Source organism: Pristiophorus japonicus, chromosome 1 (assembly GCF_044704955.1).
Source record: "Pristiophorus japonicus isolate sPriJap1 chromosome 1, sPriJap1.hap1, whole genome shotgun sequence".
NCBI classification, from domain to species: domain Eukaryota; kingdom Metazoa; phylum Chordata; class Chondrichthyes; family Pristiophoridae; genus Pristiophorus; species Pristiophorus japonicus.
In genome coordinates this window covers 449,802,451-449,827,747 of record NC_091977.1, presented here as the reverse complement: position 1 = coordinate 449,827,747, position 25,297 = coordinate 449,802,451, and the positions used below count along the sequence as shown (strand labels likewise).

At 44.5% G+C, this 25,297-nt stretch overlaps 1 protein-coding gene across 13 annotated transcripts in view; it reads right to left on the bottom strand.

The window, feature by feature from the left end:
* Positions 1-25,297, bottom strand: part of LOC139275927 (E3 ubiquitin-protein ligase lubel) — a 98,018-nt gene that overhangs the window by 61,925 nt on the left and 10,796 nt on the right. For 8 of the 13 annotated variants that reach the window (XM_070893162.1, XM_070893185.1, XM_070893171.1 and 5 more), the window contains 4 exons: positions 19,755-19,845; positions 17,243-17,308; positions 8,599-8,762; positions 2,002-2,092 (listed from right to left, as the gene is read on the bottom strand). In XM_070893162.1, the coding sequence (XP_070749263.1) occupies positions 2,002-2,092; positions 8,599-8,762; positions 17,243-17,308; positions 19,755-19,845 (412 nt within the window). Of the gene's footprint in view, positions 1-2,001; positions 2,093-6,805; positions 6,925-8,598; positions 8,763-12,371; positions 13,157-13,393; positions 13,748-17,242; positions 17,309-19,754; positions 19,846-25,297 lie in introns of those variants that run through there. The other 5 variants (XM_070893211.1, XM_070893220.1, XM_070893193.1 and 2 more) reach the window with 5 other exon arrangements.

Sequence of the window (25,297 nt, the reverse complement as noted above, 5' to 3'; positions counted from 1 at the left end):
CCGGGAAATTGTGTTGGGGAAATTGATGGGATTGAAGGCCGATAAATCCCCAGGACCTGATAGTCTGCATCCCAGAGTACTTAAGGAGGTGGCCTTGGAAATAGTGGATGCGTTGACAGTCATTTTCCAACATTCCATTGACTCTGGATCAGTTCCTATGGAGTGGAGGGTAGCCAATGTAACCCCACTTTTTAAAAAAGGAGGGAGAGAGAAAACAGGGAATTATAGACCGGTCAGCCTGACATCGGTAGTGGGTAAAATGATGGAATCAATTATTAAGGATGTCATAGCAGTGCATTTGGAAAGAGGTGACATGATAGGTCCAAGTCAGCATGGATTTGTGAAAGGGAAATCATGCTTGACAAATCTTCTGGAATTTTTTGAGGATGTTTCCAGTAGAGTGGATAAGGGAGAACCAGTTGATGTGGTATATTTGGACTTTCAGAAGGCGTTCGACAAGGTCCCACACAAGAGATTGATGTGCAAAGTTAGAGCACATGGGATTGGGGGTAGTGTACTGACATGGATTGAGAACTGGTTGTCAGACAGGAAGCAAAGAGTAGGAGTAAATGGGTACTTTTCAGAATGGCAGGCAGTGACTAGTGGGGTACCGCAAGGTTCTGTGCTGGGGCCCCAGCTGTTTACACTGTACATTAATGATTTAGATGAGGGGATTAAATGTAGTATCTCCAAATTTGCGGATGACACTAAGTTGGGTGGCAGTGTGAGCTGCGAGGAGGATGCTGTGAGGCTGCAGAGCGACTTGGATAGGTTAGGTGAGTGGGCAAATGCATGGCAGATGAAGTATAATGTGGATAAATGTGAGGTTATCCACTTTGGTGGTAAAAACAGAGAGACAGACTATTATCTGAATGGTGACAGATTAGGAAAAGGGGAGGTGCAAAGAGACCTGGGTGTCATGGTACATCAGTCATTGAAGGTTGGCATGCAGGTGCAGCAGGCGGTTAAGAAAGCAAATGGCATGTTGGCCTTCATAGCAAGGGGATTTGAGTACAGGGGCAGGGAGGTGTTGCTACAGTTGTACAGGGCATTGGTGAGGCCACACCTGGAGTATTGTGTACAGTTTTGGTCTCCTAACCTGAGGAAGGACATTCTTGCTATTGAGGGAGTGCAGCGAAGGTTCACCAGACTGATTCCCGGGATGGCGGGACTGACCTATCAAGAAAGACTGGATCAACTGGGCTTGTATTCACTGGAGTTCAGAAGAATGAGAGGGGACCTCATAGAAACATATAAAATTCTGACGGGGTTAGACAGGTTAGATGCAGGAAGAATGTTCCCAATGTTGGGGAAGTCCAGAACCAGGGGTCACAGTCTAAGGATAAGGGGTAAGCCATTTAGGACCGAGATGCGGAGGAACTTCTTCACCCAGAGAGTGGTGAACCTGTGGAATTCTCTACCACAGAAAGTTGTTGAGGCCAATTCACTAAATATATTCAAAAAGGAGTTAGATGAGGTCCTTACTGCTAGGGGGATCAAGGGGTATGGCGAGAAAGCAGGAATGGGGTACTGAAGTTGAATGTTCAGCCATGAACTCATTGAATGGCGGTGCAGGCTAGAAGGGCCGAATGGCCTACTCCTGCACCTATTTTCTATGTTTCTATGTTTCAATCGAAAAAGTGAAATTCAAAATGGTGAAATGCCACAATGTGCAAAGTGGAGTTCCAAAACTTTGCACTGCCTTTGTGAAGGGGCCAAGTGGAAGCCTAGTATTTACCCACAGGGATGGGGCGGGGGGTGGTAAGATAAATGGGAAGATTTATTCAGAGACCAGTCATACGTCCTTTTTTTCTTCAGATAAGCAGCAAGGTCTGGGAACAGACTGCCTTTCCTCTCAGCCATTGCTGGTGCATAATATGGGAAGACCAGTGAAGGGAAGAAAACAAACTGAAATTTAAAGAAGGTGTAGGAGAAAATGGATTCTGTTAAATCTTTTAATACACAAATGAAAAATGTACCAATAGTAAATTGACACTTTACCTTGCGAAAGAGCAGTCTGTGTTGGATTATTTAAGCAATTCATAAATGATGTTCTTACGTCTTCAATAAGACCCACCAAATGCGATGCTGGCTAAGAAAGCAGAACCATTCAGTATACAATAAATAACAGCAAAAACCCTTATTGGCTAGACCTTGAACTTTATATTTTTACTTCATAGCAATTGTTAGCGTGAATGTTTTCTCAGAAGAATCACTCAACACTCAGAGTCGGTTCCAACGCCAATGCGGCTTTTATTAATGCCAGCGGGGAGGAAGCCTCAGGACTAGATCCAGGCACTTCACTCCGCAGAACAAAGGGTTTCATGGATCTTTATATGTTTTACAACAGTTACATACAACAGCTTTTACAGTTACATTAGACCAATAGATAGAGTTAGTCTCTAAACGTAAAGTGGCTCATGTGTTGCCAAGAGATGTGTTGCTAAGGAGTGTGTTGCTAGGAATGACTCATGTGTCTTGTAACATGGCCTGGGCCTCCCTTATCTTACTGTCCTTGGATGCTGTCTTTGGTAGCCTCCTTATTAGAGTTACATATTCGGTTCTTGTCAGCTCGGGCTGATTCATGCCCTCGTTATGTGATGTAGGCCCCCCTTATCTCTATTTCTCGGGGCTCTGTGTGTGGAGTTATAATGGTTTGTTATAGTTATCTTGTATCCAAGGCATTCCTGGCAGTGGGCCTCACAGGGTTATTGCTCGGTCAGCCTCAGTCAATAGTTCACAGCTTGACTACCTGATTTCCCATCATGCCTGGGCAGCCATTTTATATGTGGCCACTTTAAACTTATATGAGTTTAGATATATTCAGCAGGTGCCTAATGCCTACAACAGCAATTACTTTACTGCACCTTTCCTCAACCCAAAATCAAACTTGTATTTTTAAGTTTCCCCATTTAAAAACACACTCTTAAACTAACCTCACACCACCTCTGGAATAAAATAGTCATAAAATTACCCATTAATCCTGTTCTACTACTGCTCTTGCATAGCACTTTCACTCTTGTATTCTATATATATATATATTTGATGGAGCAAATTAGCTGGCCTGGCATTTTTATTGTACACGGAGATACACAAAAGATTAAAAACACCACTGTATTCTGGGGAGGGTGAGAGAGGAGGAAGATTGATTCTGATTTAACATGAATTTTCATCAAAAATGAAATTACTGGATCATAAGTTAAACATTAACCACAATCTTTTATATATATATATATATATATTTAAAAATAATATATAGATTAGGTTGTGAAGACATTTGAAAGTAGCTGCTAGGAGGACCAGTGTAATGTATGTTCTTGCAACAATCCCACAGCAATCAATTAGTGTACAATTGAGATCTAAATCCAATCTCTCACCCTCTGGGATGGGAAAACCATCCACTTCTACTCAATTTCTATGTTTAAAAACATTACAACAGGTGAATGTACAATTTACAAAACCCGATAACATTATTTTAAACACATTCTTAAACTACTCTCACACCACCTTTGCATCATCATCATCATCATCATCGGCAGTCCCTTGGAATCGAGGAAGACTTGCTTCCACTCCCAAGACGAGTTCTTAGGTGGCTGAACAGTCCGATACAAGAACCACAGTCTCTGTCACAAGTGGGACAGATAGTTGTTGAGGGAAGGGGTGGGTGGGATTGGTTTGCCGCACGCTCTTTCTGCAGCCTGCGCTTGATTTTTGTATGCTTGAGGCGACGAGACTAGAGGTGCTCAGCACCCTCCCGGATGCACTTCCTCCACTTAGGGCGGTCTTTGGCCAGGGAGTCCCAGGTGTCAGTGGAGATGTTACACTTTATCATGGAGGCTTTGAGGGTGTCCTTGTAACATTTCCGCTGCCCACCTTTGGCTCGTTTGCCGTGAAGGAGTTCAGAGTAGAGCGCTTGCTTTGGGAGTCTAGTGTCTGGCATGAGAACTATGTGGCCTGCCCAGCAGAGCTGATCAAGTGTGGTCAGTGCTTCAATGCTGGGGATGTTGGCCTGGTCGAGGACGCTAACATTGGTGCGTCTGTCCTCCCAGGGGATTTGTAGGATCTTGAGGAGACATCGTTGGTGGTATTTCTCCAGCAACTTGAGGTATCTACTATACATGGTCCATGTTTCTGAGCCATATAAGAGGGTGGGTATTACTACAGCCCTGTAGACCATGAGCTTGGTGACAGTTTTGAGGGCCTGGTCTTCAAACACTTTTTTCCTCAGGCAGCCGAAGGGTGTACTGGCGCACTGGAGGCGGTGTTGGATCTCGTCGTCAATGCCTGCTCTTGTTGATAGGAGGCTCCCGAGATAAGGGAAGTGGTCCACGTTGTCCAGGGACGCGCCGTGGAGCTTCATGACTGGGAGGCAGTGCTGTGCGGTGAGGACAGGTTTGTGAAGGACCTTTATCTTACTGATGTTTAGCGTAAGGCCCATGCTTTCGTACACCTCAGTAAATACGCCGACTATGTCCTGGAGTTCAGCCTCTAATTGCGCAGACGTAGGCGTCGGCCGCGTACTGTAGCTCGATGACAGAGGTTGGGGTGGTCTTGGACCTGGCCTGAAGACGGCGAAGGTTGAACAGGTTCCCACTAGTTATTAGGGAAAGTGTTAAATCCAAGAAAGAGGCATATAAATTGGCCAGAAAAAGCAGAAACCGGAGGACTGGGAGAAATTTAGAATTCAGCAGAGGAGGACTAAGGGTTTAATTAGGAGGGGGAAAATAGTGTATGAGAGTAAGCTTGCAGGGAACATCAAAACTGACTGCAAAAACTTCTATAGATATGTGAAGAGAAAAAAATTAGTGAAGACTAATGTAGGTCCCTTGCAGTCAGAATCAGGTAAATTCATAATGGAGAACAAGGAAATGGCAGACCAATTGAACAAATACTTTGGTTCTGCCTTCACCAAGGAAGACACGAATAACCTCCCGAAAATACTAGTGGACCGGGGGTCTAGCGAGAAGGGGGAACGGAGGGAAATCCTTATCAGTCAGGAAATGGTGTTAGGGAAATTGAAGGGACTGAAGGCCGATAGATCCCCAGGGCCAGATAGTCTGCATTCCAGAGTACTTAAGGAAGTGGCCCTAGAAATAGTAGATACATTGGTGGTCATTTTCCAACATTCCATGGACTCTGGTTCAGTTCCTATGGATTGGAGGGTAGCTAATGTAATCCCACTTTTTAAAAAAGGAGGGAGAGAGAAAACAGGGAATTATAGACCAGTTAGCTTGGCATCGTGGTGGGGAAAATACTGGAATCAATTATTAAAGATGTAATAGTAGCGCATTTGGAAAGCAGTGACAGGATTGGTCCAAGTCAGCATGGATTTATGAAAGGGAAATCATGCTTGACAAATCTTCTAGAGTTTTTTGAGGATGTAACTAGTAGAGTGGATAAGGGAGAACCAGTGGTGTATTTGGACTTTCAAAAGGCTTTTGACAAGGTCTCACACAAAAGATTAGTGTGCAAAATTAAGGCACATGGGATTGGGGTGTAATGTATTGACGTGGATAGAGAACTGGTTGGCAGACAGGAAGCAAAGAGTGGGAATAAACAGGTCCTTTTCAGAATGGCAGGCAGTGACTAGTGGGGTGCCGCAGAGTTCAGTGCTGGGACCCCAGCTATTTACAATATACATTAATGACTTAGACAAAGGAATTGAATGTAGTATCTCCAAATTTGCAGATGACACTAAGCTGGGTGGCAGTGCGAGCTGCGAGGAGGATGCTAGGAGGTTGCAGGGTGACTTGGACAGGTTAGGTGAATGGGCAAATGCATGGCAGATGCAGTATAATGTGGACAAGTGTGAGGTTATCCACTTTGGTGGCAAAAACAGGAAGGCAGATTATTATCTGAATGGTGACAGATTAGTAAAAAGGGGAGGTGCAACGAGACCTGGGTGTTATGGTACATCAGTCATTGAAGGTAGGCATGCAGGTACAGCAGGCAGTAAAGAAAGCAAATGGCATGCTGGCTTTCATAGCGAGGGGATTTGAGTATAGGAGCAGGGAGGTCTTACTACAGTTGTACAGGGCCTTGGTGAGACCACACCTTGAGTATTGTATGCAGTTTTGGTCTCCTAATCTGAGGAAGGACATTCTTGCTATTGAGAGAGTGCAGCGAAGGTTCACCAAATTGATTCCCGGGATGGCAGGACTGACATATGAAGAAAGACTGGATCGATTAGGCTTATATTCACTGGAATTTAGAAGAATAATGAGAGGGGACCTCATAGAAACATATAAAATTCTGACGGGATTGGACAGGTTAGATGCAGGAAGAACGTTCCCGATATTGGGGAAGTCCAGAACCAGGATCAATGTCTAAGGATAAGGGGCAAGCCATTTAGGACTGAGATGAGGGGAAACTTCTTCACTCAGAGTTGTTAACCTGTGGAATTCTCTACCACATAAAGTTGTTGAGGCCAGTTCGTTAGATATATTCAAAAGGGAGTTAGATGTGGCCCATATGGCTAAAGGGATCAAGGGGTATGGAGAGAAAGCAGGAATGGGGTCCTGAAGTTGCATGATCAGCCATGATCATATTGAATGATGGTGCAGGCTCGAAGGGCCGAATGACCTACTCCTGCACCTGTTTTCTATGTTCAATAGTTTAGTTCCACTCCAGCGGGGAGCTTGTTAACTGTGAGATGGAGCATGGCAGCGAGGAAGATTAAGAGGGTTGGGGCGATGACGCAGCCCTGCTTGACCCCGTCCGGACGTGGATTGGGTCTGTGATGGATCCATTGGTAAGGATCATAACCTGCAAGTCGTCGTGGAGCAGGCGGAGCATGGTGACGTACCTTTGGGGGCATCCGAAACGAAGGAGGACGCTGGGAAAGTCGTTGCAAGAGTCCTCCTCAACTGTCTTCTCCCTGTGGCCGAGGAACTCCTCCCGGAGTCACAGTGCAGATTTCGGCCCCTACGGGGCACAACAGACATGATTTTTGCAGGAAAAAAGCAGGGAATAGCGCCAGCCCTTATACATGGCCTTCTTCAACCTTACAAAGGCCTTTGACACTGTCAACTGTGAGGGTCTATGGAGCGTCCTCCTCCGTTTCGGATGCCACCACCTTTGCAATGCAATGTTTATAGCACAATTATAATTGTCACTTTAGCATAATTTGACAGTCTAATAATTGAATAATATATCTGATGTGCTTAGCGAGTATCCTCTACCAATTCTCATGTTCAAATAGGACTAGGTTAGACATTGTATTAGAAACTTTGTAAAGTTGCTATATTCAATAACTTATGAGCTATTATATTCAAGTTATCAAGTAACATAGTGTCTCAGGTCAGAATTATGGGCCCCAAGTTTCCACACGATAAAAAAACGGGCGCCCCTCCGAGCTGGGCGCCCGTTTTTCACGCCGAAAAAAAAACGTGCGATTCTGGAGCGCCCTGCAGCTCCATGTCTGCTTGGCGCGGCGCCCAGAGGGGCGGAGCCTACCACTCGCGCCGATTTTGTAAGTGGGAGGGGGTGGGTACCATTTAAATTAGTTTTTTTCCTGCCGGCAACACTGCGCGTGCGCATTGGAGCGTTCGCGCACGCGCAGTGTGAAGGAAACATTGGCACTCGGCCATTTTTGTAGTTCTTTGTAGCTGTTTAATTTTTGAACATTTTTTAATAAAAGCACATTGCCATCAGCACATCAGCACTGAGGCTTCTTGCAGCAGTGAGAAGGCTGCAGGAAGCCTCAAAGTTGAGGCAGTCGTTTCCCGACGGCCTCCCCCCCCTCTGCCGTCGGGAAATGGCTGCTCAACTTGAGGCTTCCTGCAGCCTTCTCACTGTCTCCTTCCTTCCTCCCCCCCCGCCCGCCGTCTGGAACGGCTTCCTCCCCCCGCCCCCGCTGCATTCGTTCGGTCGGTCGGGCCCACACTCCCTCCCCCCTCCCCCCGCCGTCTGGAACGGCTTCCTCCCCCCGCCCCCGCCACGGGAACGAACGGCTGCCTCAACTTGTGAGGCTGACTGCAGCATTCTCCCTGGCTGAAGCACTTTCACACAGGTAGGAAGATAGTTTATTTAATCTTTTCTTTGCTTATAAATTTTTATTCAGGTTGGATTTATTTGTATAATATTTGTATAAGTATAAATAAGGATTTATTATAGAATTTAATTACTTCCCTTCCCCCCCCCCCCTCCCGTTCTGGACGCCTAATTTGTAACCTGCGCCTGATTTTTTAATGTGTAGACAAGGTTTTTTCAGTTCTACAAAAATCTTCACTTGCTCCATTCTAAGTTCGTTTGGAGTATGCTTTCACTGTGGAAACTTTGAAATCAGGCATCAGTGGCTGGACACGCCCCCTTTTGAAGAAAAAATTCCGTTCCAAAGTGAAACTGTTCTAACTGACTAGAACTGCAGAAAAAAAAAAGTGTGGAGAATTGCGATTTCTAAGATAGTCCGTTCTCCACCAGTTGCTCCTAAAAATCAGGCGCAAATCATGTGGAAACTTGGGCCCATGGTGTTTAATTTGCTAAAAGCAGAGAGTTTCAAACATCCGTCGATTCATCTCATCACTTTTAAAAGAATCGCCTTTACTGAGCTTTGGTTTTTGCCGAATGAACAAAATTAGAACATGTATTCTTGCTTACGTATTTCCAGTTGCATAAATAACTTGAAGACATCATGCCGGTGTCATCGATGTGAATTCCAGGATTTGCACATGGAATTGGTAGACTCTTCACAAAACATTTTGGTGGATTCAGGGGGTGTGCTTTATGCAACCAGATGCTTATTGGAACATTATAAATTAGGCCTGAATATAAACACATTTGCATATTGTTAAAAAAAAGTAAAACTTGAGATCCATGCCTGAGGGTTTCTACTTTATTTCATTGCCACTAAACTTAAAGGTTTTTAAAAACTTACATAAAACATTTGTTGTCCATTCCTTCTTGTTTATTCAACATGACCCATAGAGGAGCCACAAAACATAAGACTTGGAGGTTAATATTGGGTACGGTACCATAGCGGTTGTGTTACTGGACTAGTAATCCAGAGGCCTGGACCAATAATTTAGAGACGAGAGTTCAAAATCCCACCATCGCAGCTGAGGAATTTAAATTCAATTAAATAAATCTGGAATAAAATGCGAGTATCAGTAATGGTGACCATGAAACTGCCGGATTGTTGCAAGAACCCATCTGGTTCACTAATGTCCTTTAGGGAAGGAAATCTCCCTGATTACCTGGTCTGGCCTATATGTGACTCAGACCCACAGCAACGTGGTTGACTCTTAACTCTCCTCTGAAATGGCCTAGCAAGCCACTCAGTTGTATTCAAGAAAGATGACTCACCACCACCAGGGATGGACAATAAATGCTGGCCTTACCGGCAACATCCACATCCCAAATAGATTTTTTTTTAAAAATTAATAGACTGTTCTTGAATTGCTAATCTAGGGGGAAGGAACTGGGTGGTACAGCGGGTTAGATATTAACCTTTCAACAGCAGTACCTGGGTTTGAATCCTGGCCAGATGAGTTGCGATAGAAATGTCTCCCCAGACTGATGTCTGTACAGGACATTTCACAATTTGTCTTATACTTTTATGAAGTGCCTTGGTACATTTTCCTACATTAAACATGGTACATAAATTCAAGTTTTGTTATTGTTGAAATGAGTTTTGGGAATCTTAATCCAATTCCTAGTGGCACAAACACAAAACTGCCCAAATAAAGAGATAATTGGCACGAAATACATTAGCAATCTCACTTAATGGGACTGGTTTGCGGAGTCGATAGCTGAGCTTAGCGTGTTTGACCTTCACACTGAATACCCAAAACTGAGTGTTCCGTTCTCCACCAATAACAAAAGAAATTATACAGAAACTATTAAGTAACTTTGTCAGCTTACTTCAATTGCACTGTAAGGAGTTAGCAATCAACTACACAATTAAAGGCTGTCATTTATAGATTACCTCACAGCATATTGCTCTGGAGAAATTCCTCACCATCTCAATTTAATTACTGTTGAATATTAATGGTGAAAAAGGGAAACTTCTGAGAAAATAACTGGAGTAAGCTTCAACAACTCTTGGCCACCAACGCCCCTCTGGCACCTCCTTCCCCTTCACTTCCCTTTGACCCCATCCCTTCTTCCCATCTCACCCCATTTTAACTATCCCCTGACTTTCCCCTCTGACCCCGGACGCAGTCCTCAGCAAAGGCCTGAGCTTCAGCCCCTTACGCCCCCACCTCAAATGAATTTCGTGCTTGGTACGATGCTGAGCTCTTTTTCTGCCGCCTTTGCTTCCGTGCCCACTTCTTCGGCCAGGAGTCTGCTCCCACGCAGCTGATCCTTTCTCCCATTTTCAGAATTCTCGCTCTACCCGGTCTTACCCTCTCTAGATCTTTTCATTGGGAACGGCTGACAGGACATCGGCCATCCCAATTTCTCTGCTCCCCTCACTCACCCCAACCTATCTCCCTCCCTCTGAACTTGCAGCACTCCACTCTCAGATCCAACCCCAACATTGTCACTAAACCTGCTGACAAGGGTGGCGCTGTTCGTGTTTGGCGGACCGACCTCGACCTTGCAGAGGCTGATCGCCAACTCTGACACCTCCTCCTACTTCCCCCTGAACTATGATCCCACTACAGAACATCAAACCATAATTTACCAGACTGTTCAGCCATGAACTCATTGAATGGCGGTGCAGGCTCGAAGGGCCGAATGGCCTACTCCTGCACCTATTTTCTATGTTTCTATGTCACTGACCTCATCTCCTCTGGAGATCTTCCCTCCATAGCCACCAACCTTATAGTTTCCCAACCCCTTCCCAAGATCCACAAACAGGACTGCCCCGATAGACCCAGCGTTTTAGGCTGTACTTGCCTCACGAAACTCATTTCTTCCCACCTCGACTCCATTTTTTTCTCCCCTTGTCCAGTCTCTTCTCACCACATCAAACGCCCTCCGCCACTTTAACAGTATCCAGTTTTCTGGCCGCAACCATCTCCTTTTCACTATGGAAGTCTATTGGCAAACAGTGACTAGTGGGGTGCCGCAGGGATCAGTGTTAGGTCCTCAACTATTTACAATCTATATTAATAGTTTGGATGAAGGGACCGAGTGTAATGTAGCCAAGTTTGCTGATGATACAAAGATGGGTGGTAAAGCAAAATGTGAGGACACAAAAAATCTGTAGAGGGATATAGACAGGCTAAGTGAGTGGGCAAAAATTTGGCAGATGGGAGTATAATGCGGGAAAATGTGAGGTTATCCACTTTGGCAGAAAAAATAGAAAAGCAAATTACAATTCAATGGAGAAAAATTGCAAAATGTTGCAGTACAGAGGGACCTGGGGGTCCTTGTGCATGAAACACAAAAAGTTATAGGCAGTTATAGCAAGTAATCAGGAAGGCAAATGGAATGTTTGCTTTTTACTCTATCCCTCTTGCAATAAAGGCTAAGAAATCCTGCTACAACTGTACAGGTATTGGTAAGGCCACACCTAAAGTACTGTGTACCGTTTTGGTCTCCGTATTTAAGGAAGTATATTGCATTGGAGGCTGTTCAGAGAAGGTTGATTCCGGAGATGAGTGGGTTGACTTATGAAGATAGGTTGAGTAGGTTGGGCCTATACACATTGGAGTTCAGAAGAATGAGAGGTGATCTTATCAAAACATATAAGATAATGAGGGGGCTTGACAAGGTGGATGCAGAGAGGATATTTCCACTCATAGGGGAAATTAAAACTAGGGGACATAGTCTTAGAATAAGGGGCCGTCCATTTAAAACTGAGATGAGGAGGGATTTATTCTCTCAGAGGGTTGTAAATCTATGGAATTCTCTGCCCCAGAGAGCTTTGGAGGCTGGGTCATTGAATATATTTAAGATGGAGATAGACAGATTTTTGAGCGATAAGGGAGTAAAGAGTTATGGGGAGCGGGCAGGGAAGTGGAACTGAGTCCATGATCAGATCAGCCATGATATTATTGACTGGCAGAGCAGGCTCGATGGGCCAAATGGCCTAATCCTGCTCCTATTTCTTATGTTCTTATGTAATCCCTCTACACTTCCATTCCCCACCAGGATGGCCTGAGGGCGTTCCGCTTCTTCCTTGAGCAGAGGCCCAACCATCCTCCCTCCTCCCGGCTGAACTTGTTCTTACATTGAACAACTTCTCCTTTGACTCCACTCACTTCCTCCAAATTAAAAGTGTTGCTATGGGAACCCACATGGGTCCGAGCTATGCCTGCCTTTTCGTGGCATATGTGGAACATTTTGTTCCAGTCCTACTCGGGTCCCCTCCCTCACCTCTTTTTCCGGTACATTGATGACTGAATCGGTGCTGTTTCCTGCTCTCGCCCTGAACTAGAAAATTTCATTCATTTTGCATCCAATTTCCACCCTTCCCTCACCTTCACATGGTCCAACTCCGACTCTTCTTTTCCTTGAATTCTCCGTCTCCATTTCTGGGGATAGACTATTGACAAACATTCACTATAAGCCCACTGACTCCCACAGCTAACTGGACTACACTTCCTCCCACCCCGCATTCTGTAAGGACTCCATTCCATTCTCCCAGTTTCTCCGTCTCCATCGCATGTGTCATGAAGGCACTCCCACATCACCCAGGAGCATTTGTAAACCGCAAGGGCTTCCACTCCCTCAATGTATAGCTCGTCTGAAACCATAAAAAGATCATATATGTTTGTGCCAGATTCCCTGGCAGCTGTCATGACTCTGTTATGCTGCTAGTCCACCCTCCCTCAGCTCTTACCACCTCCAAACAGACTTGCTGGCTGGCTGCTTGAAGACAAGGACTATCCACTGAAGATATGGCTCATGACACCCTTGAGGATGCCAAGTACTGAAGCTGAGGAGCGTTATAATGATAGTCACATGTCCACCAGATGTGGCATAGAGCAAATAATAGACATACTGAAGATGCGCTTCGGATGCCTTGACAGATCTGGAGCAGCCCTTCAGTACGGGCCAGTCAGGGTCTCCAGAATCGTCATATACTGTGCTCTGCACAACATAGTGCAGCAGCCAAGATTAGAGCTGCAGGAGGAGCATGGCGCAAAGCACACAGCCTCTTCAGAGGATGAGCAGGTGGCACACCAGCAGCAGCGCACGTTACTGTCCGGGATAGCCTCATCACGGCCAGGTTTACTTATGGCTGCCACATGCTATACTAAGTTCCCCCCAACACCACCATAAAGCATCCCTACAATGAACAAGCCATTGCTCTCACCCAAACCCCCAGTGATCAAGGTTAATTAATGTCTCACCATTCACTCCAAGTGAAAAAGCCACTTCCGAGATAGCAGGCAAAAATGGACAAGACCAGAAAGTGGTGCAAATAAATACATTTATCTGTGTCATCAAAAGAACTGAAACTTAACAATGACATTTTTTGATACACCCCTGTACATACCTGTGTGCATCTACTTTTGCATCTTTTTTCTTTTCCGAGTGCTTCTACGAGGTGCAATCCCTTAAACTTCAGCAGAGGCAACCTGTTCACTTCCCTGCTGCGACTGGTTAGTCACTTTTGGCGGACGTCCTCTGGATTTTGGAGCCTGTGATGGCCTGCCAAATTCTGCTGCTCCTGCAAGTGTAGGGGCAGACACGGCCATCGCGATCCGAGGAAGCATGTGGGCTCTGACTGAGGGTGAGGCAATGGGGGAGAAGTGGGAGAGTTTTGAGAAGAGCTCCCACTTCCATGACCCCTCTCACCATCATCCCTCTCATGGGCCACCCGCACTTCCCTGCTAGCAAGGAGCTGGAGAGCACTTTGCTGCACAGCAGTGAGGCAATGAATGCCCAAGTCTACGTTAAAATCCCTCCTAGAGATAAGGTCTATGAGCATCTGCCATCTGTGGTCCACAGCTAGCATGTGATCCTGTGAATGGATACGTACGCGAAGGAAAATAATTTGCAGGGCTACGAAGAAAGGACGGGGGAGATTAGCTGAAGTGCTCTTACAGTGAGCCAACACGGGCTCAACTGGCCGAATGGCCTCCTTCTGTACTGTAACCATTCTATGCAGTTGGCCATCCTTTCCATGGAACAGTACACAAGAACATAAGAAATAGGAACAGGAGTAGGCCATACGACCCCTTGAGCCTGCTCCGCCATTCAATAAGATCATGGCTGATCTGATCATGGACTCAGCTCCACTTCCCCATCCGCTCCCCATAACCCCTTATCCCCTTATAGTTTAAGAAACTGTCTAGTTCTGTCTTAAATTTATTCAATGTGCCAGCTTCCACAGCTCTGAGGCAGTGAATTCCACAGATTTACAACCCTCAGAATAAATTTCTCCTTATCTGTTTTAAATGAGCGGCCCCTTATTCCAAGATCGTGCCTCTAGTTCTAGTCTCCCTCATCAGTGGAAACATCCTCTCTGCATCCACCTCGTCAAGCCCCCTCATAATCTTATACGTTTCGATAAGATCATCTCTCATTCTTCTGAATTCCAATGAGTAGAGGCCCAACCTACTCAACCTTTCCTCATAAGTCAACCCCCTCATCGCCGGAATCAACCTAGTGAACCTTCTCTGAACTGCCTCCAAAGCCTTTCATAAATATGGAAACCAAAACTGCATGCAGTATTCCAGGTGTGGCCTTACCAATACCTTGTATAGCTGTACTAAGGCTTCCTTGCTTTTATACTCCATCCCCTTTGCAATAAAGGCCAAGATACCATTGGCCTTCCTGATCACTTGCTGTACCTGCATACTATCCTTTTGTGTTTCTTGCATACAATACCCCTAGGTCCCGGTGTACTGTGGCATTTTGCAATCTTTCTCCATTTCAATAATAACTTGCTCTTTGATTTTTTTTTTCTGCCAAAGTGCATGACCTCACACTTTCTGACATTATACCCCCATCTGTCAAATTTTTTGCCCACTCACTTAGCCTGTCTATGCCTTTTTGCAGATTTTGTGTGTCCTCCTCACATTTTTCTTTTCCTCCCATCTTTGTATCGTCAGCAAACTTGGCTACATTACACTCAGTCCCTTCTTCCAAGTCGTTAATATAGATTGTAAATAGTTGAGGCCCCAGCACTGATCCCTGCGGCACCCCACTAGTTACTGGTTGCCAACCAGAGAATGAACCATTTATCCCGACTCTCTGTTCTTTAGCCAATCCGCTATCCATGCTACCCCCAACCCCGTGAACTTTTATCTTGTGCAGTAACCTTTTATCTGGCACCTTGTAAAATGCCTTCTGGAAGTCCAAATACACCACATCCACTGGTTCCCCTTTATCCAGCCTGTTCATTACATCCTCAAAGAACTCCAGCAAATTTGTCAAACATGACTTCCCCTTCATAAATCTATGCTGACCCTGACCGAATTTTGCTTTTCCAAATGTCCTGCTACTGCTTTTTTTAATAATGGACTCCAACATTTTCCCAACCACAGATGTTAGGTTAACTGCTCTATAGTTTCCTCCTTTTTGTCTGCCTCCTTTTTTTAAATAGTGGCGTTACATTTGCAGTTTTCCAATCTGCTGAGACCTCCCCAGAATCCAGGAAATTTTGGTAAATTACAACCAATGCATCCACAATCCCTGCCACTACTTCTCTTCAGACCCTTGGATGTAAGCCATAAGGTCTAGGGAATTTATCTGCCTTTAGTCCCATTATCGTACTGAGTACCACCTCCTTATTGATTGTGATTGTGTTAAGTTCCTCCCGCCCTATAGGCCCTAGACTATCCAGTCAGAATATTGTTAGTGTCCTCTACCGTAAAGACTGATACAAAATATTTGTTCAGAGTTTCTGCCATCGCCATGTTCCCCATTACTAATTCCCCGGTCTCGTCCTCTAAGAGACCAACATTTACTTTAGCCACCTTTTTCCTTTTTATATACCTATAGAAACTCTTGCTATCTGTTTTTATATTTTGCACTAGTTTACTTTCATAGTCTATCTTCCCTTAATCATTTTTTTTTAGTTGTTCTTTGCTGGCTTTTAAAAGCTTCCCAGTCTTCTATCCTCCCACTAGTTTTGGCCACTTTGTATGCCCTTGTTTTTAATTGGATACCGTCCTTTATTTCTTTAGTTAGCCACGGATGGCTATCTTTTCTCTTACACCCTTTCCTCCTCACTGGAATATATTTTTCTTGAGAGTTGTGAAATATTTCCTTAAATGTACATTATCGCCATTGCCTGCGACAGTGATACTCATGTTTGAGATGTACTCTTCCATTCTCTGCACATTTGCAGACATCGCGGCTGCAAGAGCTGCCATAGCCTCATGCAATTGTTGTTACTTCACCAAGCTCACCCTCTTTCTCGATGGCCCCCAAGGCTCAGTGTCTGCATGTAGCTCAGCAGAGCTTGTTGTGTCCTGCGCCCTTCGGCAAGAAGTCTCCATTGTTGTCCCCATCAACACCATCTGCACTTGCTCACTTGTGAAGTGTGATATATCAGGTGATAACACTACTTTATCTCGCACAGGACCAACTGAGGTGTGCATATCTGCGCTGGTACTGGGTGCGCTTGGGGTCTGTTGATGGTGCGCCCTCAGAGGCTGGCGAGTCCTCAGAGGAGTCGTCTTCCTCCTCCGGCTGGACACAGAGTTGGGGAGGGGGGGGGGGGTGGGTGCACTTCATGGACCTGTGGGAGAGCACAAAGATGAATTGGTAGTGCTTTAATAACAATGGGTAATGTTACCATTATGCACATGATGACATTTCACTGGCTGCTGAATCAGTCACCATGAGTGCTCCCTGCATGCTCTCACATCCATGCATATTCTGGTGGAGGCAGTATCAGAAAATTGGAGTGCAGCCCTCTGCTTTTGAGTAGCCATCATTTATAGTTTGGAACAGTACTCAGACTGTTCTATTTTGCCTTCAACACTCAAGCAACCTTCAAATGAGTGGAGTGCAAGGCTGCTTTAAATATCAGCGCTGGAAACAAGTCATCGAATACGTAATCAGACCCACTCCATTTAATTGGGCCGGAACATCCGTATGACTGCTTTAAGTGGAGCAATTAAGTTAGTCACCCTGAAAAATACGCTGAGTTGCGCGGCCAGCACACATCTGACCCCACAGTAAAGGTTCTGTCCCAGCAGTTCACCAGGAGACATAGTCCAGTTCTGCTGAAGTAAAATCCAACTTCAACATCAGCAGTGATTCTCAGATAAAGTTCCCCAAGACTGGAAAAGCACATTCACCAAGGGAAGCCCTAAGTTAACTGTTAGTCCAATTGCCATCTAATACAGATCTAACACTCTAATGTAGCTACCATATTATGTTATCTCACCTTTGCATGGTACAGGAATAGTACCATTCAAATTAACCAGTTTTTTTTCAACTCCAGTTCCATTATCTGGAAGAAAAAGGAAAATATATTTTCATAAAGTGGATTTCAGAAATAGATCAATCTACCTGGACTTGCGGCCTATTCCGGAGTCCTCCCCGCCCGAATGGAAGCCAAATCCGTCAATCAGGCCGATTTCCAGGTTGGGAACCGGTCAAGGACAAAAGATGCACGCTAACCCGGACATCCCGTTCAAAATGCCACGCCTCCGCTTACATAGAAACATAGAAAATAGGTGCAGGAGTAGGCCATTCGGCCTTGCGAGCCTGCACCACCATTCAATAAGATCATGGCTGATCATTCACCTCAGTACCCCTTTCCTGCTTTCTCTCCATACCCATTGATCCTTTTAGTTGTAAGGGCCATATCCAACTCCCTCTTGAATATATCTAACGAACTAGCATCAACAACTCTCTGCGGAGGAGAATTCCACAGGTTAACAACTCAGTGAAGAAGTTTCCCCTCATCTCGGTCCTAAATGGTTTACCCCTTATCCTTAGACTGTGACCCCTGGTTCTGGACTTCCCCAACATCAGGAACATTCTTCCTGCATCTAACCTGTCCCGTCCCGTCATAATTTTATATATGTTTCTATGAGATCCCCCCTCATTCTTCTAAACTCCAATGAATACAGGCCAAGTCGATCCAGTCTCTCCTCATATGTCAGTCCTGCCATCCCGGGAATCAGTCTGGCAAACCTTCGCTGCACTCCCTCAATAACAAGAACGTCCTTCCTCAGATTAGGAGAACAAAACTCAACACAATATTCCAGGTGAGGCTTCACCAAGGCCCTATACAACTGCATTAAGACCTCTCTGCTCCTATACTCAAATCCCCTAGCTATGAAGGCCAACATGCCATTTGCCTGCTTCACCGCCTGCTGTACCCGCATGCCAACTTTCAATGACTGATGTACCATGACACCCAGGTCTCGTTGCACCTCCCCTTTTCCTAATCTGCCGCCATTCAGATAATATTCTGCCTTCATGTTTTTGCCATCAAAGTGGATAACTTCACATTTATCCACATTATACTGCATCTACCATGCATTTGCCCACTAACCTGTCCAAGTCACCCTGCAGCCTCTTAGCATCCTCCTCACAGCTCACACCGCCACCCAGCTTAGTGTCATCTGCAAACTTGGAGATATTACGCTCAATTCCTTCATCTAAATCATTGATGTATATTGTAAACAGCTGGGGTCCCAGCACCGAGCCCTGCGGCACCCCACAGGTCACTACCTGCCAGCATGAGAAGGAGCCGTTTATCCCTACTCTCTGCTTCCTGTCTGCCAACCAGTTCTCTATCCACATCAATACATTACCCCCAATACATAACCCACCAGTTAATGTCCAGGCCATATAGTCTAATATTAGAGAATTATATATAACAATGTTTGAGGCTACACTGTTTTATCCCTTGTAACATGGAATTTATCAGGTCCACTAATTTATGATTACAACTGTCAAACTGCATTTTCATTAAAGAATACTGTGAGTGTGTTCGTGGTATTTTCAGACTCAAATGTTGTGATTGAGTAAATATGTACACAATGTGCAGTTTGATAAGGAGAGGATTATATCATGTAATGGAGCTTGCAATGGTTTATTTACATTTGGGCTCAATTTTTTGAATGCTCTGCTTGCCAGCCTCTGCCTCAAAAGCTTCAACTCACTCAAAACAGTGTAGCTTGCATCTTTACCCATAGTTCTGCACTCGTATTAACACTGTCCTTTCCAAGGTTTGCTGGCACCCTATGCCAGGTTGATTAGCAAGTTGACTCATCTTACATGTCCTCATTCCCACCCTACCTTCGTCTTTAGTGATCTCCTCCTGCCGTACACACACTTATACTTCATTTCTCCATACTTAATGTGCTACTCCTCCACCAGTGCCTACTCATTCAGCCATTAGGCTCTTGCACTCTGAAACACTCTGCCCAGTTTCCTCCACCTTATCACCATCCTCCCTGCTTTCAAAACCTCAAAACTCACTTCTACTATCTATTTAATTCCCCTCAAAATCTCCCCTTTCCCTTTGAAAATAAAATGAAAGACTTGCATTGATATAGTGTCCTCAGGCTGGCCCAAAGCACTTTACAGCCAATAAAGTACTTTTTGAAGTTTAATCATTGTTGTAACGTAGGAAAGAAAATTTGTGCACAGCAAAGTCCCACAAGCAGCAATGTGATAATGACCAGTGATGTCTTTCTGCAACTGAGGAGTGCTACTGAAATGCAAGTTGTTGTTTTTGCCTCACCATACAGTATTGTATTTTCTTTTTAAACTCTCTAAAATTTGCACTTGGGGGGGAAAAAAAACACTGGTATTTTACACTAATGTTTTGCAGGGACATCTTTTGGAAGTAATACATATGGAGTTATGCATTTTAATCATGTATAGAACAATTAAATGTAATTAATCCATCTCTATGTAAACAGTAAACCATTACTTACAATAAAAGTCAAAACACACAGAGAGGTCTCTGTACATTGCATGTACATTGTTAAGCTCTTTCACAACCTCTGCTGGGAAACGATATGCACACTGTGAAAGAAAGAGAGAGAGAGATCATTTGCAACATTGCATATCATTACAAGGTCAAAACATTATTTCCTCTTGCGGTTTAATTTATCATTCCTAAATATTTCTATGTTTCTGTGTCTATATTTGAAAATCTACAAAAACAAACCTTATATTGTACATAAAGTAAAATTTCATTCCAGAAGTTTTTTTTTAAAATGGTGCTGGGAAATGCAGCAGGTAAGGATGCTGCTCTTTGTCTTCTAGGAGGTGATGCTGAAATAACCCAGACTAATGAGAGAAGTTTCCTCTCCCAGCTTCAAGGATCTTTTGCGAATGATATGAATAGCCTCAACCTCATTCCTAATGCACATCAGGCCCCAACAGAGAAAAAAGAAAATAGGTGCAGGAGCAGGTCATTCAGCCTTTCGAGCCTGCACCACCATTCAATATATTCATGGCTGATCATGCAACTTTAGTACCCCACTCCTGCCTTCTCTCCATACCCTCTGATCCTTTTAGCGTAAGGGATACATCTAACTCCCTTTTTGAACTGGACTCAACAACTTTCTGTGGTAGAAAATTCCATAGGTTCACAATTCTCTGCGTGAAAAAGTTTCTCCTCATCTCGGTCCTATATGGCTTACCCCTTATCCTTAGACTGTGATCCCTGGTTCTGGACTTCCCCCACCATCGGGAACATTCTTCCTGCATCTAACCTGTCCAATCCCATCAGAATTTTATATGCTTCTATGAGATCCCCTCTCATTCTTCTAAATTCCAGTGAATACAAGCCTAGTCGATCCAGTCTTTCTTCATATGTCAGTCCTGCCATCCCGGGAATCAGTCTGGTGAACCTTCACTGCATTCTCTCAATAGCAAGAATGTCCTTCCTCAGATTAGGAGACCAAAATTGTACACAATATTCAAGGTGTGGCCTCACCAAGGCCCTGTACAACGCAGCAAGACCTCCCTGCTCCTATATTCAAATCCTTTTGCTATGAAGACCAACATGCCATTTGCTTTCTTTACCGCTTGCTGGATCTGCATGTCTACTTTCAATGACTGATGTACCATGACACCCAGGTCTCGTTGCACCTCCCCTTTTACTAATCTGTCACCATTCATAATAATCTGCTTTCCTGTTTTTGCCACAAAAGTGAATAACCTCACAATTATCCACATTATACTGCATCTGCCATGCATTTGCCCACTCACCTAACCTGTCCAAGTCACCCTGCAGCCTCTTAGCATCCTCTTCACAGCTCATACTGCCACCCAGCTTAGTGTCATCTGCAAACTTGGAGATATTACATTCAATTCCTTCGTCTAAATCATTTATATTGTTAATATCTGGGGTCCCAGCACTTAACCTCACGGTACCCCACTAGTCACTGCCTGCCATTCTAAAAAGGACCCGTTTATTCCCACTCTTTGCTTCCTGTCTGCCAACCAGTTCTCTATCCATGTCAATACAATACCCGCAATCCCATGTGCCTTAATTTTGAACACTAATCTCGTGTGGGACCTTGTCAAAAGCCTTTTTAAAGTCCAAATACACCACATCCACTGGTTTTCCCTTATCCACTATTAGTTACATCCTCAAAAAATTCTAGAAGATTTGTCAAGCATGATTTCCCTTTCATAAATCCATGCTGACCTAGACCGATCCTGTCACTGCTTTCCAAATGCGCTGCTATTACATCTTTAATAATTCATTCCAGCATTTTCCCCCTTACTGAGGTCAGGCTAACCGGTCTATAATTCCCTGTTTTCTCTCTCCCATCTTTTTTGAAAAGTGGGGTTACATTAGCTACCCTCCAATCCATAGGAACTGATCCAGAGTCCATGGAATGTTGGAAAATGACCACAAATGTATCTACTATTTCTAGGGTCACTTCCTTACGTACTCTGGGATGCAGACTATCAGGCCCTAGGGATTTATCGGCCTTCAATTTCCCCAACACCATTTCCTGACTAATAAGGATTTCCCTCAGTTCCTCCTTCTCGCTAGACCCTCGGTCCCCTAGTATTTTTGGGAGGTTATTTGTGTCTTCCTTAGGTGAAGACAGAACCAAAGTATTTGTTCAATTGGTCTGCCAATTGGTCATAAAACTGGTCATTATTGCAAATGGTATCTTTGAAGCGGTTAGTCACTTTTAGGAATCTATTTGGTGCCCAAGAACAGTTCCTTCTTTGATTGGTCTGTGGTAATCATATACATAAGAATGTAAGATATAGGAACAGGAGGAGGCCATACGGACCCTCGAGCCTGCTCCATCATTCAATATCATGGCTGATCTGATCATGGACTCAGCTCCACTTCCCCGTCCGCTCCCCATAACCCCTTATCGATTAAGAAACCGCCTATTTCTGTCTTGAATTTATTCAATTTCCCAGCTTTCAAAGCTCTCTGAGGCAGCAAATTCCACAGATTCACAACTCTCAGAAGAAATTTCTCCTCATCTTTGTTTTAAATGGGCGGCCCCTTATTCGAAGATCATGCCCTCCAGTTCGAGTCTACCCAAGCAGTGGAAACATCCTCTCTGCATCCACCCTGTCAAGCCCCCTCAATCTTATACGCCTTGATAAGATCACCTCTCATTCTTCTGAATTCCAATGAGTAGAGGCCCAACCTACTCAACCATTCCTCATAAGTCAGTCAACCACCTCATCCCCGGAATCAACCTAGTGAACCTTCACTGAACTGCCTCCAAAGCAACTTTATCCTTTCGGAAATATGGAAACCAAAACTGCACGCAGTATTCCAGGTGTGGCCTCACCAATACCTTACATAGCTGTCGTAAGACTTCCCTGCTTTTATACTCCATCCCCTTTGCAATAAAGGCCAAGATACCATTGGCCTTCCTGATCACTTGCTGTACCTGCATACTATCCTTTTGTGTTTCATGCAGAAGTACCCCCAGGTCCCGCTGTACTGCGGCACTTTGCAATCTTTCTCCATGTAATAATAACTTGCTCTTTGATTTTTTTCTGCCAAATGCATGACCTCACGCTTTCCAACATTATACTCCATCTGCCAAATTTTTGCTCACTCACTTAGCCTGTCTATGTCCTTTTGCAGATTTTTTGTGCCCTCCTCACTCATTGCTTTTCCTCCTATTTTTGTATAATCAGCAAACTTGGCTACGTTACACTCAGTCCCTTCTTCCAAGTCGTTAATATAGATTGTAAATAGTTGGGGTCTCAGCACTGATCCCTGTGGCACCACACTAGTTACTGGTTGCCAACCAGAGAATGAGCCATTTATCCCGACTCTGTTCCCTGTTAGCCAATCCTCTATCCATGCTAATATATTACCTTGTCAAATGCCTTCTGGAAGTCCAAATACACCACATCCATTGGTTCCCCTTTACCCGCCCTGTTCGTTACATCCTCAAAGAACTCCAGGATTCCATTACTTTTCCAGTAACATGATTGGGCTGTAGGAACCACAGGGGCAGGAACTTGCTGGATTTCTTTTTTTCTAAATATAGGCAGCCACTTTTCTTAGTCCTACTCCTAATCCAATCTGTACTGAGTAACAAAGTTTCCCTTTGTCTGGCATGATGCTTCATTTTCTAACTAGCCTATCTTCCTACTCAATCCTTCCCTCCCAGCAGTGACTGCAAGTCCCAATCCCCTTTTCTCCAAGTCATGTTGCCAAAGTGAGCTCTTGTGCCGGTCCCAGCCCAGATACCTTTAAATGCTACAGCTGAGTAACAGCTTCAGAGCACAGGATCTCTTAATTTCCATTCAGCTTTGGCTGGCTGTGCCACTTCATTCCATATTGCTTTCCACAAGAGGTGCCAAAGAGCCAATCCTTCTCCTTACCTCTGTCAATAACATCGCCACAAATTTGTCTGAAGATATAGGTGCAGACCAATGTCCCACAAAGGGCAATGACTTATGACCAGATAACCTGTTTTAGTGATGTTGGTTGAGGGATAAATGCCAGTCAGGACATCAGAACTTTCCTGCTCTTCTTTGAGATGTGTCATGGATTCTTTTATGCCACCCTTAGTGGCAGAAGGAGCCTTGGTTTAACATCACAACTGAAATGTGGCACCACTAACATAGTCAGCAGGAAATCTTAGAAAGCAGCTCCATTAACCACTAATAAAGCGGTGTAGAAATAAGCAATTTTAGGTTCACAATTGTATTTCGTTCAAAATGGTATTTAGAAGACCACTCTCAAAAAATTAACAGCTCCAAGAGAGCAGTGTACACCACTACTCACTGTCACCCCAGATCCTAGTACAGGTCACACCACTCTTCACTGTCACCCCAGATCCCAATGTAGTGTACGCCACTCCTCTCTGTAACCTCAGATTCCAGTGCAGTGCAGTTCACACCACTCCTCACTGTAATCCCAGTTCCCAGTGCAGTATATGTCACTCCTCACTGTAACTTCAGATCCCCAGTGCAGTGTACACCACTGCTCACTGTACCTCCAGATCCCTGGCCTATATGTGACTCCAGACCCACAGCAATATGGCTGACTCTTAACTGTCCTCTGAAATGGCCTCGTAAGCCACTCCAGTTGTGACAAACCGCTACCGAAAACAATAATAATAAAACCAGAGAGACCACCCGACATCGACCTCGGCACCGACTTTGGACAAAACAACGGCACACCCAGCCCAGTCAACCCTGCAAAGTCCTCCTCACTAAAATCTGGGGACTTGTGCCAAAATTCGGAGAGCTGTTCCACAGACTAGTCAAGTGTAAGAATAAAAGGGTTTAGTATTGATAAAATTGATTGTGTGCATTATATATATATATAAAATAAATGTTAAATGTAGATTATACAGAAAGGCTGCAGTTTTGAATGAAACAAAATGGAAAACTTCCCAAGCCCATGTGTTCTCTGGCAGGGCAGAGCCCAAGGAACAATGGAAGCATGGCTTTGAAACTCACCAAAACTAGAAAAGGTGTTAATTGGAATACCATTAACCTAATCGAGGAATGGTACCAGCCCTCCAGATAGACACATATATGAGGAGAAGCCAATCAGGAACAGCCCTGGAAACTAAGACCCAATCCAGAGGCTTTCTCAGAAAAAATGGACTTAAGGGGTATAATAACCCGAGCAAAGATTGCACTCTCTCTTCTTAACACATGGCAAAGCAGGAACCTTCCTCCACAACAGAAGGACGAATACGACGTGCTTGCGCTTTGCCAGAGGGCAGTGATGTACACCTTTTTATAAATCATTATTGTAACATCATTGTATCTGTTGCACCTGGGCAGGACTGGAACCGATGTCCTAAGCGGAGTGTTTTATAGTGTTGTTGGGGAGGGTTTAAAACTAAAAAGGCAGGTGGATGGGAATCTCTGCAGGGAGACAGAGGGAACTAAAAAGGGGGGCAGAAGCAAAAGGTAGGAAGGAGAAAAGCAAGAGTGAAGGGCAGAGAAATCAAATGCAAAAATCAAAAAGGGGCACATTACGACATAATTCTAAAAGGACAAAGAG